The 19,259-nt window shown below is 38.3% G+C and overlaps 1 protein-coding gene across 7 annotated transcripts in view; it reads left to right on the forward strand.

The window, feature by feature from the left end:
* TUT7 (terminal uridylyl transferase 7) overlaps positions 1–19,259 on the forward strand; it is a 60,419-nt gene that overhangs the window by 19,777 nt on the left and 21,383 nt on the right. For all 7 annotated transcript variants that reach the window (XM_007176954.3, XM_028165108.2, XM_007176958.3 and 4 more), the window contains exons 11-21: positions 2,081–2,233; positions 5,126–5,306; positions 6,733–7,832; positions 8,247–8,397; positions 9,475–9,561; positions 10,172–10,272; positions 11,963–12,020; positions 16,718–16,821; positions 17,494–17,583; positions 18,428–18,541; positions 18,716–18,793. In XM_007176954.3, coding sequence (XP_007177016.2) covers positions 2,081–2,233; positions 5,126–5,306; positions 6,733–7,832; positions 8,247–8,397; positions 9,475–9,561; positions 10,172–10,272; positions 11,963–12,020; positions 16,718–16,821; positions 17,494–17,583; positions 18,428–18,541; positions 18,716–18,793 — 2,217 coding nt within the window. The remainder of the gene's footprint in view (positions 1–2,080; positions 2,234–5,125; positions 5,307–6,732; positions 7,833–8,246; positions 8,398–9,474; positions 9,562–10,171; positions 10,273–11,962; positions 12,021–16,717; positions 16,822–17,493; positions 17,584–18,427; positions 18,542–18,715; positions 18,794–19,259) is intronic.

Consider the following 19,259-nt stretch of genomic DNA (forward strand, 5'->3'; position numbering starts at 1 on the left):
AAGAAATGGAACAGAATAGCTAAGAACTGTAGGACAATTACTAAGGGTTGTAATGTATGTATAATGGGAATACCTGGAGAAGAAGAAAGAGAAAGAAACAGAAGAAACAGTTGAAGTAATAATGACTGAGAATTTTTAAAATAAATGACAGACCTATAAACCATACAGGTGAAGCAAACTGGAAACAGTTAAGAGCCAAGGCTTACTAAACTGAGCTGAGGTTGGAGCTGCTGTCTACCAGGGATGTGACAATCTGCATTTTGTCTAAGCGAGTTGATTACCTATAAAACAAAAGTAGCTACACGTATTGGAGTAACATAAAGAATCCAGAATTTTCACAATACATTATAGTATCACAATATCCAGAATACAATCCAAAAATACTCAACAATACAAAGAGCCAAGAAAATGGGACACACGCTCAAGGGAAAAGAAATCAACAGATGCCAAGCCCAAGATAAGATACCAAAGACTTTAAAAGCAGTTATTATAACTGCTCCATGAGACAAAGGAAATACACTTGCAATAATTTGAAGAGATAGAGAATATCAGCCAGAGAATTAGGAAATGTAAAGAGAACCAAATGGAAATTTTAGAAGTGAAAGATACATTATTTTAAATTAAAAAATTTTACTGGATGGGCATCATAGCAGAGTAGAGGTGACATAGGAAAGAGTCAATAGATATGAAAATAGATAAGTAGAAACTAAAGAAGAAAAAGAAGTTTGAAAAAAAAAAAATAAGCCTCAGGGACTTGTGGAACAATTTCAGAAAAATCTAACCTAGGGGTAGTTTGAGCCCCAGAAGGAGAGGAGCAAGAGAAGGGGATAGAAAAAAATAAAGTTTCACAAATTTGATAAAAAGACAAACTTACAGTCTCAATAAGCCAAGTAAACCTCAAGTAAGATAAATTCAAAGAGAAGCATGCTTAGCACATCATAGTCAGACTGCTGAAAACCAAAAATAAAGAGCAAAACTCAAAAGCAGCCGGAGAAACACCTTACATAAGATGAGAAAGGTAAATAAGTACATGTCAAGTGGTGGTAATTCTCTGAGGAAAAATAAACCAGGGTAGGAACGACAGAGAGTGAAAGAGGAGGAGTTATTTAGAGTCAAAGATATTTGAGCAGAGCCTGAATGTGTTCCTCACTGCATGGGTTAGCTGATTTAGGGAGAAGAGCCTTCCAAGCAGAGGGAATAGCAGGCGTCAGCTCCAAGCCAGGAGGACAGATCGAGAAGACGGGTCAGAGAAGTAGCAAAGGACCAGATTCCCTAGGCCCTAGAAAAGACTGAATTTCATCCTGAGTAAGAAGGAAACTGTCATGAGCAGGGGAGTGACATGATGTCTTCTGTTTTAGGACTGCTCTGTCTGCTAAACCAAAGAAGTAGTCCATTTGATGTGGAAATACATTGGGGAACTGGGGCTACCACAGACACACCCCACCCCACAATTCATTATGTACATTAACCTGTCTAAAAGGCTGTGATAAATCCCTTTGTACCTACAGTAAAGAAATCTGTTCACATTTGTTCCACATTTCTTAGACCTTTTGAGCCTAGACTTTTCTTTAGCATCTTAACAATGTCAAAAGAGACACTTTATATTGATTAAACACTTACTATACGCCATACCCTGTATCTGAATGCTTTGTGTCCATTATTTTATTCCATAACTATCCCATGAAGGAGATTCTAGTGTTATCCCTTTTTACAGGAGCCTGAAACCTAAAGAAAATGAGGACCTTACTGAAGGTCTCACAGCTAGTACATGAGGGAGTGAGATTTGGGCCCAGGTGGTTTTATTCCAGAACCATGACTTTAGGCCTAGGCCATGTTGCCTTCTCTTAGACTATTTACTAAAGAATTATTTCCAAAAATCACCAATTCTTTTGCAAATCAAAACCTTGATTTTTCCTTTAAATTTACAGATGTCTCAAAGATACTCCTTTTATTAAAAAAATACCTTTTATATTTTCAGTGAACTAAAGTATGTTACTTTTCATTTCTTCCAGGATTAATATGCTCTGATTGATATAAAATCGTTTCTGCCTTATAATAGTATGTGTCTAATTTTTCCCAGATTGAAGGATTCTCGTTAAACAAACTGGGGAATTTCAACCTTAAAGAAATTCAGAAAGACTCTGTGGTCTGGGAGTACACTGATAACGCTGCAGGGGACGCAGCCTCAGCAAAAGAAGAGGCACCAAAAGAAATGCCCTTTAAAAGGGGACAGGTCTGTTCTCCCTTGTTTCTAGTTTTACCGTCTATTTTTAATTTGTTGTTAATTGTGGAGTTTATGAGTTACTCAGTCTTCCTCTCTTCTTTCCTCAACTATCTTAACTATTTCGTGGCTGTTTCATTTCCTAGTCTATTCAGTCCTTTGAATAGACAAGTAATGAGAAAAGGTAAAATTCAAATCATTGAATCCACAGTTATTTATGTGGTTTCTTCTGTGTGCAAGGTGCTATGAAAAAGGCTGAGAATTCAAAGATAAATTCCCATCTGTCCTCTAAGAGCTTAGGTCTTAGATAGTATTATGAGGTTTAAATATCTGAAAAGTTAACTAACCTCAAATTACTAAAATAACAGTGACTAAGTCTGTGGTCTAGTGTACTTGTCCATATCCATACCATTAGGGGTGGGCAGGAGAATTTATGCACAAGGAAAGAATTGCCATTAGAATTTCAAACAAAAATCTGAACAATGTAATTATACTAGTAATAACAATAGGATTCTGACCCAAATTGGTAAATGGTCCTTGACTCCATGAGCTTCCCCATAACCCTTTGGGGTAAAATGACAGTAATACCCACAAAATGCTTCTGAGACCTGGATTCTAATCCTAGCTCTTCACAAACAGGTCATGTCACTCTTTTAGTCCTTATTTACTCATGCCTAAAATGAGGAGATAATGGTGAATCATACGTTCTCCAGGTGTGTTTTCTGGAATCCTTGAGAGTTGAGGGGAAGAGGGTGGGGTGGCACTCTACCCCTGCTGCTGCCGGAACACGCTGCTGGTACCAGTTTTCTATTTGGGGTTCCAGGAGTGGCTGAAAGCACAGGCTGTGGAGCCAGAATATTTGAATCTACAAATACAAATGCAGCTCTCCCACTTCCTAGCTGTGTGTCTTTGGGCAGGTGACTTAATCTTTCTGTGCCCCAGTTTCCTCACCTGTGAATGGGGATGATATTGGTACCCTCTCATAGAGTCACTGATTTATAGAATGCTTCACTCAGTGCCGAGCACGTGGTGAGCACTCAGTAAATGCTAGTTGCTAGTCCTATTTTATTTGAGAAAGAAAGTGTTCTCTACGTTAAAAAAGCAGAAACAATAACAACAACAACAACAAAAAGTGTAAGTACCACTAGTCTAGATACGTCAAAGGTCTCTTAAGTTCCATGTTATGATATTATCAAGTCATTTCAGTGAGATGCTTAAAAATCCTTAGTAATGCTGAATATATGGATAAAGAGGTGAGATCTAATGAAGCTTTCCATTTCTGGGGGTTTCTTTGTGTCCTCAACTATAGTGTGTGGGACCTAGACAACTTCCATTTTTAATCAGTTTTGCTTTGTAAGTCCACCTAATAACTTTATCTTATTTCACAGAACCTTTGTGGTTAAGATTTAGTGAATAAGTATGTGGCATTAATAAAATACCATACCACTTGTTTTGAAGCTTGATATAATAAAGTACGATTGGAAACAAATTTGTATACCCTAGAAGGAAAAGCTATCGCTGAAAGTCCAATTAAATACTTTATCTTTACGTTTGAATGCTAATTGGAGAGAGAAATCATGCTGCCACTTCTGAAATTGAGACCTCGACAGCGTCGAAATTGCGTGGTGTGGTGAAAGAACACTGGACTGGGATCTGGAGACATTGTCCTCATTTTGCTCCTGACGAGCATTGGGACCTTTGACAAGTCACTCTTTGGACTTCAGTTCCTTCTCTTGTAGCATATGGGAGTTGAACTAGATTACCTCGTAAGAGCATCTTAACAGTTGTGACATTGTTTCAATGGTATATGGATTTCTTGTATTTAAAAAGACTATACCTAAATGAAAAAATACAGAGAGCAACCAGTCTGCCAGATGCTTTCCCTTGTTTCTGATTTAATCCTCATAACTATCCTGTGTTATAGGTGGTATCATCCCTACTCTGCAGATAATGGTAGCGACCATTTTTTGAACATGTGTGCCAGGCACTGTGCTAAGCTCTTAACAGACACTCTCTCACTCAGTCCTCCCAACAACCCTATGAGGTGGGTACTGTGATCCCCATTGTTCAGATGAGGAAACTGAGGCTTAGTTAGACAGCTTATATACCTTCACCAGGATCAGACACAGCCAGTAAATGGCAGAGCTGGATTTGAAAGCTAAGCATGTCCCACTCCAAAGCCAGTTCTCTTAGCCTCTGTGCTATACTGCCAATCCAAGAAAGAAGAAGCTAAGTCACAGAGCAGTTAAGATCTGTGAAGTGGCAAAATTGTATTTGGACCCATTTTTTTCTTTTCTAAGTCCTTTGTACTTTCCACTATATTCCATCACAGTATGTCCCAACTTGTCATGAGTCTGTGAGTGGAAAACTTAGTATTAACTTCTGATATCGAGAGTTATTTATTTGACTTTAAAATCAGTTGCTACTGGCAGATTCAATGAACTTAATGTAGCTTCTCAGAGCAAGTGAGAGGAGTGTTTTTCCTTTTGCTCTGTGCCTCTAGCTGCAGCCCGTTTCTGTGTGTAACTGTGTAAAGGCACCCTCCAGAGGCAGGAACAGGGAGAGCTCAGTGCCGAGAGTAGTAGCAATCAGGGCACAGTTCTCTCCACCTGCCCCTTAAGACTTCAAAATAAGGAGTGCTGCCTGGTTACATAAAACTGCCTGTCTATTCCTATGACAATGACTAGATTTTAACATACTTTAATCCTGGGAGTTCAGTGAAGGAATGCTGCTTTCCCACAATCAAAATAGAACCTAGAATGTGGTTATCTAGATAGGCTGTCAAATTCATATCTTTGCTAAGGTTTTTCAGATTTTTTTAATTTGATGCTTGAATGATCTCTTATTTTTCAGATTGTACTGACATCTGAAATAACCTGTATGTTTTCTCTTTGCTGTTAATAGGTATCATTAATATTTGATTTAAAACACCAGCCTTCAGTACCAGTTGGGCAGCTCTGGGTGGAATTGCTTCGATTCTATGCTTTAGAATTTAATTTGGCTGATTTAGTGATAAGCATCCGTGTCAAAGAATCGGTATCTCGTGAATCAAAGGATTGGCCCAAAAAGCGCATTGCCATTGAAGGTACCTCAAAATGTTTATCTTTAATTTCCCCACCCCACCTTTTTTTTTAAGGTGTCAGTCTAACAGCATGCTTTTTGTTTCAGTCTTTTTTCAGCTCCTACATGTAAGGTAGGCCTGACCCCAAAAGTGAAATAGATAGCTAGAATCTTGCATGTGTTACAGTGAGTCATTCCAAGGGACCAAATTGTTCATCCTGGGTTTTTTAAGTGCTGCAGTAAAACATCTTAATCACTTAAGCAACTAAAAGAATGGCTGGCTGTGTCCTTATTTTCTTTGTAAATTGCTTAACAACTTTAAATGCTTAAAAAGTCTTTTCCGAGTGATGTGTAAATCCCGCTTTCCTCTTTGCTGTTCTCATTTCTGGATTTTTAGATACACTCCTTTCATGGATTGTTGTTGATGGTGTTTAGTTTTACAAAGGTTGAAGAAAAAACCTTTTCTCATGAAAAATAACATTCTTCATTGGATTCCTCTCCATAGAGAAAAAGGATAGTTATTTTTGGAATATCTGCAATAACATTTAGAACTTACTCATAAAAACACCTTTTCTCTTAAAAAAAACACTTAAACTCTTAAATGAGTTAAGGTTCATGTAACTGAAACCATTGTATAAAAGACATACTGATGTGCCCTGTAGATTTCATTAAATGTACGAGATCTTCTCAGCTTTACAAAGTCAGGAGGTGGAAACCCCACTAGAAATCTTAATTCTCCTCCTTCAGATAATTTAAAGAACCTCCTAAATGGAATTCTCTTATTTTTGCTTGATTTTTTTTCAAGCCTTATATTGCATAAGAGGGTTTTTTGCATTTTGCATAAATTCTGTGTGCAGTCATGGGGATCTCACATTTTTAAACCCTCCCCTGCAGTTTCTCTGGCTCAGCTCTTCTGGCCAATTGCCTAACCTGCTGGAGTTCTAGGGGAGGAGAAAAGATTGAGAGAAGTGGTGTCTCCTCCTGGTGCCTCCCTCTCGCCCCTGAATTCAGTCCAGCCAGTTCAGTGATGGGGCTTCCCAGGGCAGAAGAGTGGAGGTAAGCTCTACAAACCGCAGGGCCTGGCTGAGTGGGGAGGCTGAGCACTCAGCAGAGCCTGGCGGGAAGACCTCGCTTCCCGAGGGCACAAGAGCCACACTGATGACATCTTTTTTTTTTTTTTTTTTTTTTTTTTTTTTTACCTCCGCAGTCACAGAACAGAATAGGGAAGGGGTACTGGTTCTGAACAGAATGGGTTCTCTTCAGAGAGAAGATGTTTAAGAAAGCATTTCTTTTCGTTTTTAAACTGTATCTTCTTACTCCCCATCCCCAGTTTTTTAAAAAGCATATGATACATGATAAATTTTACTGTTGCTTACTTGTCTTTATCTATAGCAGGCTAATTTTTAAAACATGAAGTGTATGAAGTAGCAGATTTTTTTTTTTCATTACAGATCCCTACTCTGTTAAAAGAAATGTGGCAAGGACCCTAAATAATCAACCTGTGTTTGAATATATACTTCATTGTTTAAGGACAACGTATAAATATTTTGCTCTTCCACACAAAGTTACAAAATCCAGCCTTCCAAAGCCTCTGAGTACTGATACCTGTACTTCCAAACATTCTAAAGAAGTAGCAAAACGTGATCCAGATGTACAAGCAGAAGGTGATAAACTCAAAACCTCAGTTTTGGCTCAAGGTCCTGGTGCCGCCAGTTTAACTGCAAGCACCTGCAAGGTACAGTCACTGACTCTTAAAGAGACCGCTGAAAGCTTTGAAAGCCCATCAACAGGGGAAATGGGAAACACACACATCAGTGTCCACCTGGAAAACTCAGACTGTATCAAGGCAGAGGTCACTTGTGATGACTCTGAGCATGTTAAAGTACATCATCAAGAAACAGGAAGTAAAGATGAGAAAGAAAAATGTGGACTGGAGGGCAAGCATCCTTTGACTGCTGGTGATCAAGCTTTAAGTAGTAGCAGATGTGGAGAGCTTGTCATCTGCGGCCGCCCAGGAAATAATGAGACTGATGGCACTTTGGATTTAAAAGGCTTCGAAAATCCTACAGCTAAAGAGTCTGACGAATTTGCTATTGTAGCTGACAAGGCTGATGTTGATGAAGAAAGCATTGAAGGTACAGATGAACTTGGAGATGCTCTAAGCCACTTTACCCCTTCAAGAAAGGGCCAGACATTAGGAGTCATTCACTCTGATGAAGAAGAGGAGGAGGAAGAGGAGGAGGAGGAAGAACCCAGGCTCTCCATTTCCCGAAGGGAAGATGAGGGTGACGTGGCTAATGAAGATGAGTTAGACAACACCTACACTGGATCAGGGGATGAGGATGCCCTGTCTGAAGAGGACGAGGAATTTGGTGGATCTGCTAAGCGTGAAGACTTGAAAGAATGTGGAAAACACCAGGTGGATGGAAATCTACTAATGGAACTTAATAAAATCAGTCTTAAAGAAGAAAATGTATGTGAGGAAAATTCAACTGCGGATCACTCTGATTTCTTCTATGAATTTAGTAAACTCACCTTCACCAAAGGCAAGGTAATCAGTGCCACTCCTAGACATGGCACTAGGAGACTTGAAAGAGTTTTAATGCATGTACTTTTCGATTTTTGTGTACTAAAACAGGGCTCTCCCCTGTTGGTAGTGGTTAACAAGTTGCCACTTTCACTCCAGTGCAACCACTAGGTCCACATCCCTCCTTAATCTCTTAGGAATTTGCAGAGGAGAAAAGTAATGCAGTTGGTAGTAAAAATAACTGCCTTTTTCTCCTGAGTGTACCAAAAGGGTGTCCCCATCTCAGATACTTTGGAGTGGCCACACCATTATATTTTCATTCCTTTGGAATGTGAGAAGTAGAATGTGTACTTTGGAAAAAAGATTCAAGACCCCTTTATTTGGTAAATAAAGTTTTATCTTAAATCTTATATTATTTGCTTTGCTGTCTTCCTGCAGTCTCCTACAGTAGTATGCAGTTTATGCAAACGAGAGGGTCATCTAAAGAAGGACTGTCCTGAAGACTTCAAAAGAATCCAGCTGGAACCTTTGCCACCATTAACACCCAAATTTTCAAATATCTTAGATCAAGTTTGCATTCAGTGTTATAGTAAGTTATTAACATTTCTTTTGATTTGTCAGAATATTAAGTTGGCATTTTCTCAAGAGTTACCTGAATCACTAACCTGTTAGCTTCATTATAGATAGGGGCTAAGTCTGTTCCATTCTCCATTGTATCCACAGTGCTCTATGTATCCTGTTCCATTTGGGACATGCAATAACAAATTGTTAAAGAAAGACACGGAGGGAGAATCTTTTAAGTCTTAAGACTGGAGTACTATCATTTCCTGACTGGTATTCCCTGAAATGTTTTTCTAGGTGCCTGCCATTAATCGTATTTCGTCACAGGAAGTATTCCATAGGTCAAGTAGGGAATAACTATATCCTGCCCCCTCCCATAGAGGTTTTCAGGGCACATTAGCATAATAAAGTCTTCTGAGAAATGCTATGGTAAAGAACTTATTTAACTCTTTAGTCTTATGTAACTCTTTTCCAAAATTTGAGCATAGAATACTTTTTAATTCATGCTAATTAATAACCTTTATAACAGCCCTTTAAGGAACACCAGTTTGGGGAAGTGTTGGTATACAGAGATATAAAGTTCTACAAGAAAAAACATTCGATGGAGAGGCATGGCAGCTGCCTAGAGTGGAAGAATGTGATACATCACATTGCTGCACCTTGAGATGTCTGTCTGTGCCAGAAAACACTTATTCTTAATTAGGGATTTCTTTTTTAAACCTCTTCAGAGAGTGTAAGTGATGAAAGAAAACTATTGGTTCTCTTTAGAAAAAATACATAGATATGCACATGCTCACAAACTATTGTGTTCACCCTCTGGGAGAGTTCCCTGAATGCTGCCTTCATAGGGCTCTGGGTCTCTGTGAACCCAGGAGCAGAACCCTTGTTCAGACTGGTTTACATCTCAGGAGCAGTTCTTGGTGATAGACTCTTTCAAAAGGCATCTTTATTTTACATTGCTTAATGCTGTCTACTGAGAAGACACACAAAATTTAGAGTTTTCTTTATTTTCTTTTTAAAGCCAGTTAGGTTTTATTTAAAAATATAGTTTTTCAGAGAATGTGAACAATCTTTGTTTCTGAATGTATCTGTTTATTTTAAACAGAGGATTTTTCTCCAACTATTTTAGAAGATCAAGCACGTGAACATATTCGGCAAAACCTAGAAAGTTTCATAAGACAAGAGTTTCCAGGTAAATAATTTTTTACCTTTAGGAAAAGAAAGTGTGACTTTCCTTCAGAATGAGTACATGTGTTACAACAACATTAATTTTTAGACTAAGAAAGCAGTCTTGCAGTGATGGTGGGGACAGGGCTTCAGTTGTTTTGTGATATACCTAGGGTGGTTTTTGGTCTTCCCAAGCCTAGTTTGCCAATAGAAAAGACAGACGCAGTGTAGTATTTTGCTTAGCAGATACCACAAGTGAACTTCATTTAGTATTAGGTTTAGAGTCAAAGTTCAGACCTGTAAAAAGTAAATTTATTTAGAAAGTAGTAAGCTTACATTATTAAATGTGCTGAGATGATCCACATTTTCCTTGAAATGTCCTTGCATTTAAGAAGAAAGTGGCATTTGATAATCTTTCATGTCTTCTATAGCTTGTATTTATTTATTTATTTATAGTAAATTTTGAGAGAAAGTAATTTATAATAAATGACTAGTTAATAAAAGAACATAATTACAATGAGATTGTTATAGGACAGTTAACAACTGGGTATTTTTGATTCATGAGAGAGTTGTTTCGATCAGAAAATTAAATGTACTCAGGTAATTAGGTATGACTTTTCATATATCCCTAACAGGAACTAAACTGAGCTTGTTTGGCTCCTCCAAAAATGGATTTGGGTTCAAACAGAGTGACCTTGACGTCTGTATGACAATTAATGGACTTGAAACTGCTGAGGTACAGTGACCACGTAAAACTTCCATTTGCTGTGGAGTGTGATTTGACAATCTTGACTGACAATACAGCATGGTATTTTCCAAATTTATCAAGGTGTATCATACGGAGTATGCCATTTGGCACAGTCTGTCTGGTCAAGTAACTTAGAAGTTGAGAAGTGAATGTGAGGAGTAGAAAGGCTTCTGCTTGCAACTTGTAGTACAAATTAGATTTGAAAGCAACATCTGGGAATTCTACAAAGCCAAACCAGCCTGTCTAGTGTCCCATCGGCGTAGCCGCTAGGCTGACTCAGGTACATAAATATACCAACGTAAGGTTTTCTGAGAAGTTTTTTAGTAGGCAGGCAATGTGGTACAGTGATAGGAGAGTGCTAAACTGAATTCAAGACAGACCTGGTTCGTCAGTCCTTAAACATGTGGTCTTTGGTTGATCATCTCTAACATGGAAGTGAGATCCTCTTGCCTCAGGAGACTGTTGTGCTCATCAGCTTGGATCATGTATGTCAGGAGTCAGGGAACTGTGGCTCGCTGCCCGTGTTGTCAGTATCAGTTTTTATTGGCATACAGCCACACCCCTTCATTTATGTATTGTCTACATCTGCTTTCACTCTGTAACTTCAGGGTTGAGTCCTTGCAACAGGCCATATGGTCCACAAAGCAGAAAAGATTTGCCAGCCCTCATGGATATGAAGGCATTTGTAAAATGTGAAATACTTTTGAAAAGGTGTGAAGTCTGAGAAGTACGGAATTTGTTATTTATCACGGTCCAAGTGCTGTGTGTCCAGAGGAGCGACGCTGCTGCCGCTCAGGATCTTTTCATGCCTGTTTTGAGTTTCAAGTTCTTATCCTTTGAGGATGTATCTGATTTGGGAAAATAGTCGAAAGTTACCTGGCATGACTGTGGTGAATACGGTGGATAAGCAAGATTGGGTCCAATATAGGGAATGACCTGATTATATCAGGGTGGCCAAGAAGTTCGTTCGGGTGTTCCTGTAATGTTATGGAAAAACCCGAACGAACTTTTTGGCCAACCCAATACATATCACGCTTGGATTTTTACATGATTAATAAACTAGTCTTGAGGGCATTTCTAAATTAAATTCCAAATATATTCTGGGAAGTATATAGCCATCAGAAGGACTTAATGTTTCAGCCCAAATGTTTTTAAATGTTTGAAATATTATTCATATTTCCTGTATGACTTTCTTTTTGTGCATTATATTTTTTACTAGTCCTGTGGAGAAATAATCTGAGCTTAATTACTCTCCACAGCACTTCCTCAGCTCTTAATTAAAGTATAATGAAGGTCTACCCGGAATGAATAAGACGGGCCACAGAAACTCCCTCTTATTAATTCTGTCACATAGAGAGTACTTCTGAGTGACATAATTACATAGGGGGGAAAAATGGAGATCCTCGCTGGTTCAGAGACTTTTCTGGAGACACTGATTTCAGCTTTTCTTGTGCCTCCAAGAGCAACCCAATGAGGGTTTCCATATCCTTAGGATATTCCTGTGAATGAGGATTAACGCTCACCTAAAAGGGAAAAATGTATGTAGAATAATTTGAAGTTAATTTTGTTATTTCTGGAGGAAATGGAAACTATAACCAGGTTAGGAACCTGTCTTCCATTTTTGATTCAGTAGTTTGTGCCTTTCTTTGTTTGTTTGTTTGTGCCATTTTTGTTGCAGGGCTTGGACTGTGTAAGAACTATTGAAGAATTGGCAAGAGTCCTCAAAAAACATTCAGGTACCTCTATAAGCTTTTTCTAAAAAATATTTTTGTCTTTTTTATTAGTGTTTTGCATACTTAGAATTTATGAATGCCAATGAAACAGTGTAGTGGCTCATATAACATTTATGGTATTGGTGTCTTTAAAAAAATCTTATGTGATTAAGTATGAAAAACTGAGGAATTGGTTATAATATGTGTGTGCATGTTTTTGCCTCTGTCAGTTTTATTTCAAGACAAAGTATATACCACGCAAGAAATTTTGGGAATCACTTTGCCTTATCAGCATTGTGTAAATCAAAGTGTAGGGGCTGCTAGCAGTGATGTGAAGTGTAGTGGAAAGCACCATGGACTAGGGTGATGGATTGTACTTACAGCTGTTAAGCTGTGTGTGACCCTGAACAAGTATTTACAGCTGTAAAATGTATAGATTCTGTAAATTGTGCGCAGAGCTGAAATGCCATTAACATATTCTCCTGCCTCTCTTTGTCAGAGGCAGCAATGGATGCTGTTAACATTGAGAGTCTTCTTTTAAAATGTGGTTCATCAAACTTCTGTGCTAAGAGTTGAAAATGAAAGTGAGCAAGATATTGTCGTTGCCTTTGTGGAACTTAAAATCCGTGCGCCATCCATGAAAAGCTTTCTTATATCTTAGTCAAGAGTAGACTTAAATTCACAGCGTGGGCATGCACACATACATACATACATACATACATACACATAAATATGCACCTGGAATGCCCCTTTGTGTTGCATTCTTTTTTTTAATAAATTTATTTATATTTTATTTATTTATTTTTGGCTGCATTGGGTCTTCGTAGCTGCACGTGGGGGCTACTCTTTGTTGCGGTGCACGTGCTTCTCACTGTGGTGGCTTCTCTTGTTGCAGAGCACGGGCTCTAGGTGCATGGGCTTCAGTAGTTGTGGCGCATGGGCTTAGTTGCTCCGTGGCATTTGGGATCTTCCCACACCAGGGCTTGAACCCGTGTACCCTGCATTGGCAGGCGGAGTCTTAACCACTGCACCACCAGGGAAGTCCCTGTTGCATTTTTTATTTCCAGGAGTTTAAAGAGGATAGCGTGTTATTTAAATAACAGGGGGAAAAAACTTAATTTTGGTTTATTCCTAATGAAAACCTAGTGCATCAGTATTTTTTTTAATATGCTTTGATATAATTTTTTTGGTCATTGAAATAAGCATTTTGGGAATTTTACCTCTAAAGATCATATGCTTTTTTATTTTTATTTTTGAAGATTATGCAAAGAAACTAAATTGCTAAGCTTCCATGACTATTAGTTATTTAGTACTGAGCTAGGTTTTGACTTTTGATTTTGAAATAATTTCAAAGTTAAAGGAAAGCAGCAAAAATTGTATGAAGAACTCTGTCTATCCTTCATTCAGATCCACCAGTTGTTAACATTTTACCACATTTGATTGATCATTCTGTCTCTTGCTTGCTCACAATTTTTTTCTGTACCATATGAGATTAAGCTGCAAACATCACATCCCTTTCCCCTAAATACCTGTGTGTATTTCCTAAGAATGAACCATGTTAAAAATAGGTCATTTTTAGACTAGAAATGACTGTTACTTACAGATTACAATGTAATGCAGATTGCATGGAACAAAAATGGAATAATAGCTATAGGACTATGATTAAGAAAGCAGTCTCCGCACGTATTTTATTGGGTACCTGTTATGTGCTCAGCACTGTGTTGGGCACTTAGGGGTGGTAGAAGAATAAGTCTATACAGATCTTTGACAGCTTTCAGATCTCAAAGGTAAGATAATCTCACAGGCTATGTAACAATGTGTGGTAGTATTCATTTATTAAAATGAGTTGTAGAAACTACAGCAAGTATTAAATAACTTCTCAGGAGAGAGAGATTCTGGGAAGAGAGTTGGGTAGGGGAGGTTCATGGAAGAGATGGGCTTTTTCTGATCTCAGATGATGATGAACATGATTTGAAAAGGATAGGAAGAGAAGTCATTTCTAAGATGCATGGATGTGAGTGCGAGAATCACTGTAATATATTTTGTAGGACAGTGAGAAGATTGGTACATTTTGAGAGGAATTTCAAGTGGGAACTATTAGGAGATAAGGTAAAGTCTGTAGATATTTGGAAGCCACTGAACTTTCTTCAGAGGGGAGAAACCCAATAAAAGCAAAACTTAAACTTTTTTAGGGAGCCGATATACTCTTAGGGAAGATATAATCTAAGTGACAGGGCAGAAGGACCGTAACCAGATGCCGGTGATCCTAAAAGGAAAAGAATATGAGAGATTCCAAAGGGAAATTTCCTAGAATTGGAACCTACAAGTAGGAAATAAGGGTTCAGGCTGATGTCTGGGTACTTGAGAAGTGGGAATGTTTGCAGAGAACACCAGCGTGCCATGAAGCTATAATCTCCAAGAGTTAACAGTACAGCAAGTAGTTAGAAATATGGAGTTGTCAGTTAGGATTGAAGAACAAAATGAAACAGTTTTGTATTGAAATGCTTGAAGGAAGAAAGAGAGACAGAAGCCAAGAATAAAACAGAATTCCATGGGATCATTTGAGAGAAGTTGAGGACCAAGCTTTAATTCTTGAGTGTAGAAATTAGGGAAGGACACTGAAAAAGGAGCTACTGGAATGGTAAAATAGGAACCAGGATGCTGTGCTATGAATAAATCCTAGAGAACAGGCTTAGAAGTGTCATACTGGTTAACAGGGTCAAATTCTAGAATGGGAAGGAGATTGAGAAAAAGGATATCTAATTTAGAGCCAGTATAGCAAAGTAGTTAATGGGGCTTCTAGAATCAGACTCTCTAGTTTTAAATCTTGGGTCCCCGCTTTCTGGCTGTGTGATCCCCAAAAGTCACTCAACTTCATTATGAGCACTCAGTTTCTCATCTATAAAGCAGGAACAACAGTAATAACATTTAAGATTAAGAAAGGCAATACAGGGCTTCCCTGGTGGCGCAGTGGTTGAGAGTCTGCCTGCTAATGCAGGGGATACGGGCCCTGGTCTGGGAAGATCCCACATGCCGCGGAGCAAATGGGCCCGTGAGCCACAACTACTGAGCCTGCGCGTCTGGAGCCCGTGCTCCGCAACAAAAGAGGCCACGATAGTGAGAGGCCCGCGCACCGCAATGAGGAGTGGCCCCCGCTTGCCACAAATAGAGAAAGCCCTCGCACAGAAACGGAGACCCAACACAGCCAAAAATAAATTAATTAATTAATTAATTTAAAAAAAAATAAAGGCAATACATTAAACTACAGGGCCTGACATACGCTAAGTGTTCAGTAAGTACGAGCTTCCTTGCCTCTCCTCCCTATCGGTGTGTTAGACTTCTTCTGTCTTCAGCACAGACCTTTTTTGCTGAAATTTCTTTCATCTGTGTACTTTTTTTTCTAAATTCCAGACCACTAGGTATCTGCCCTCTAACTATCACCACTTAACTCTCTCAGAAGGAGCTCAAACCGCAACATCTCAGGATGAGCTCATCTTTCTCTTTACTGCCTCCCTTCTGCTACAGCCACCACTACCTGCTCGTCCTTCTGAATCCTCTTTCTTGCTTATTGACATTGGCTTCCTTGGAATCACCAAAATGAATGAAGTGATAATTAGCCTGTCCTAGACTAGGTTCAGTAGATTCAGTCATACCTAGATTTGAATCCCAGCTCCACAATTCACCAACTGCACATTCCTAAGCGCGTTCATTTCTCGGGGTCTCTGTTTCCTCATCTTTTGGGTAAGGGTGAATGGTCTGAGGAAGTAATGTTTGTAAAGGAATCTAGGTACTCAGGAAATGGTCTTACTGTTACAGCCCTCCTTCTCCCTTATCACCCCTACTTCTACTTCCCCAACCCATCCAGTTATGGATGCTCTCACACATGTCTTACTGCTTCTCTGCCAGGTCAGTTTTTATAATGGTCACTTAGTCTCTCTTCCAGGTGCCTCCAGTCTATCCATTGCCAGGGACCTTGTCTAAATAGATGTGGTCAGTGATTCTCCCCAACTTATACCAGTTCATTGGCATTTCTTTGCCTCTAAGGATGTATATGTTCCCTATTTGGACTCTTCCCAGTTTTTACCACATCTCCTATTACTCATTATTTCTTTCCCTCAAGTCCACTCTGTAGCCTGAACAATTCCATGGAAGTTCCCTGAACATGCCGTTCTATTTCAGGCACCTACCCTTTCCCTGTGCAGTTTTCCTTGCCGGGTAAATCCCCTCAGCCTTCTCTTTTTTTGCCTGTTCTTTTTCAAAGCCTAGCTCAAGCAATTTACTTCTCTGTTGAAGTTGATTCCTTTCTTTTACTGACATAGCTTCTAGCTCCAGGATGAGTAATTTTTGTTTTGAGGATTCTGATGATTACCCCTATGGGCTTTTCTCCATATTATATGTGTAGTCATATGGAGAGAATAGGCAGGGCCCACATAGTCCAGATTCTGTAGTAGTTTCCTCTGTTGTGGTGTTTATCAGACTGACAGCCCTATGCACATGCACATGATCCATTGAGTTCCTGAAGAGCAGTGACTGCCTTGTTCATTCTTGTTACTTCAGATATTGATGTGTTTAACAAATGTAAACTTTGCCAGAAGAGTCTTCCCAGATGTTTGTTAATAACAGAGAATTCTTTGACTAGTCTTAGTGACCCACATTAACAGAAGAGCAACTTATATCCCCTGCTGCTGTATTTAATGACACTATCTTATTTCCCAACCTAGGGCTGAGAAACATCTTGCCTATTACAACAGCAAAGGTGCCAATTGTAAAGTTCTTCCATTTGAGAAGTGGTCTGGAAGTGGACATCAGTTTGTATAACACATTGGTAAGATTTTCTTTAGACTTTTTCTTTATGGTGATTAAGGGGAACAAGTATCTCTTAATTTAAACAGTCTTTCAGTAAAATTAAGCCATTCATTTCATCCAGTTCATTCTTTCAGTAGTTATTTATGAGTGCTTGCTAAGTGCCTGGCAGTGTTCTGAGACTGGGGATATAACATAGAATTGAGTTAATATTAGTATTCATTTAAAATGAGGTCAGAGTGGCAAGTGCTTTTTGTTTGGCTTGAACTTTGTTTTAATTTTGGAGTGTGTGTGTGTGTGTGTGTGTGTGTGTGTGTGTGTGTGTGTGTCTTTGGTCTCATAGCTGGTTTGTTTCAGGGCTTTATGGGACCTCTCTGGCCCCTAAGGACATTTAATTTGAATAATGGGCGTGGGGGGCGGGTGCAGATCTTACACTGACTTAAATGGAACTGATTATTTTAATAGCCCATATTTTCTAGGAATGTTTAGACTAAGGAGGCCTGAGATCAGATGTCACTTATAATTCTTATCTAGTAAGTTAATGAAGTTTGTCTTCAAACTTCAAAAAAATATTAGTTTCAGTCTAAATGTCTTCATCCTAGAATGAATTACAGTGTAAACCTTTTCAGAATATTCCATCTTAAAACTTTTTCTTCTAACTAGTAGACTTATAGTGTAATTTCCCTTTTAACAGGCCCTTCATAACACAAGGCTCTTATCTGCTTATTCAGCCATTGATCCCAGAGTGAAATATTTGTGCTATACCATGAAAGTATTTACAAAGGTCAGTATGCTTCCTCTTGTGATTTATCAGGAAATTTCATTACATCTTCAACCTTGTTGAAAACATAAGTCCGTAACAGAAACAGACTCAGTGATATAGAAAACAAACTAGTGGTTACCAGTGGGAAGAGGGACATGGAGCGATAGGGGTATTATGGGATTAAGAGACACAAAGTACTATGTATAAAGTAAATAAGCAACAAGGATATATTGTACAGCACAGAGAATATAGCCATTATTTTGCAAAAACTTTTTTTTTTTGGCCTCACCACACGACTTGTGGGATTTTAGTTCCCTGACCAGGGATTGAACCCGGGCCCTCGTCAATGAGAGTGCAGGGTCCTAACCACTGGACCTCCAAGGAATTCCCTATTTTGTTATAACTTTAAATGGACTATAGTCTATAAAAATATTGTATCACTATGTTGTACACCTGAAACTAATATAATATTGTAAATCAACTATACTTCAATTAAAAAAAGAAAAAGAAAAGTGTGTACTTTTAAAGAACCATAGCCATGTCAAATGCTTCTTTTAACTATTTGAGAAGCCCTACTCAGCAAGCTAAAATTTTGTTACTTAAATTTTACATGGTAACCTAATATTGCTTCTGGCTGATAGTTCCACAGCTTTGTTGGGGTTTGTTTTGCTTTGATTTTTATTTATTTATTTATTTTTTTGGTTGGTCTTATTTGGTTTTGTTGGCATATTTTAGCATTTGAAAATGTAATTTTTATATTAGTGCCCTCTAGAAGCACCTTACTCTTAGTGACAATAGAATAGATGCAAGTGTAGCAGAAGACATTGGTGGTCTTTCCTTTGTTCCTCCTTTTCCTTCCCCCCAGATGTGCGATATTGGCGATGCTTCTAGAGGCAGCTTATCGTCATATGCATACACGCTTATGGTGCTATATTTTCTCCAGCAGAGGAACCCACCAGTCATTCCTGTCCTTCAAGAGGTATTAGTAAAAGAAATTGTATTTCTCATCTGTAGAGCTGGGTGATCTTTGAGCCCTCTTCCTTCTCTAAAATTCTGTGGTTCTGTAGTTAAAATTTTTACTATTTTCCTACAAGTTTTTGTATCAATGCATTAAGTTTGTAATCCATACTAATAGTTTAAAAATTAATTTCAGATATACAAAGGTGAAAAGAAACCTGAAATATTTGTTGATGGCTGGAATATTTATTTTTTTGATCAAATAGATGAACTGGTACGTATTTTAATAGTAAAGACTTTTTACATCCTTGACTGAAAGTTACCTATACTATTCTGTAGTGTAGTTGGTCAACAACTATATTATCACTTGTAATATTTATTTATATTATGATAGTAAAAAACAAATAGCATATACAGATGATTCCTTTGAAGTTGAAAACATTTTTTTTTAAGCCAGGTGAGTTTCTAGGGACTATATCCCGGATTTCTTTAATGCCTAATAATTCCAAATGGTCAAGTAACTTTATTCCAATTGAACAAATATTTGCTCTGTGGTTTCCTATGGAGAGTTTGGAAAGACTCTCAGTTACAGAGATATAATAATCAGGTGTCACCAAGGCTCTTAAAATTTATTTCCAGATTCTTCCACAAACATGCATTCTGAGGTTTGGCATTTAAAACCCTGAGGACTTTCTGTCTCCAAGTCATAGGGTAGAGATTAATAAACTCATGTAAATGAT

The sequence above is a fragment of the Balaenoptera acutorostrata genome, chromosome 6, assembly GCF_949987535.1.
Source record: "Balaenoptera acutorostrata chromosome 6, mBalAcu1.1, whole genome shotgun sequence".
NCBI lineage: Eukaryota > Metazoa > Chordata > Mammalia > Artiodactyla > Balaenopteridae > Balaenoptera > Balaenoptera acutorostrata.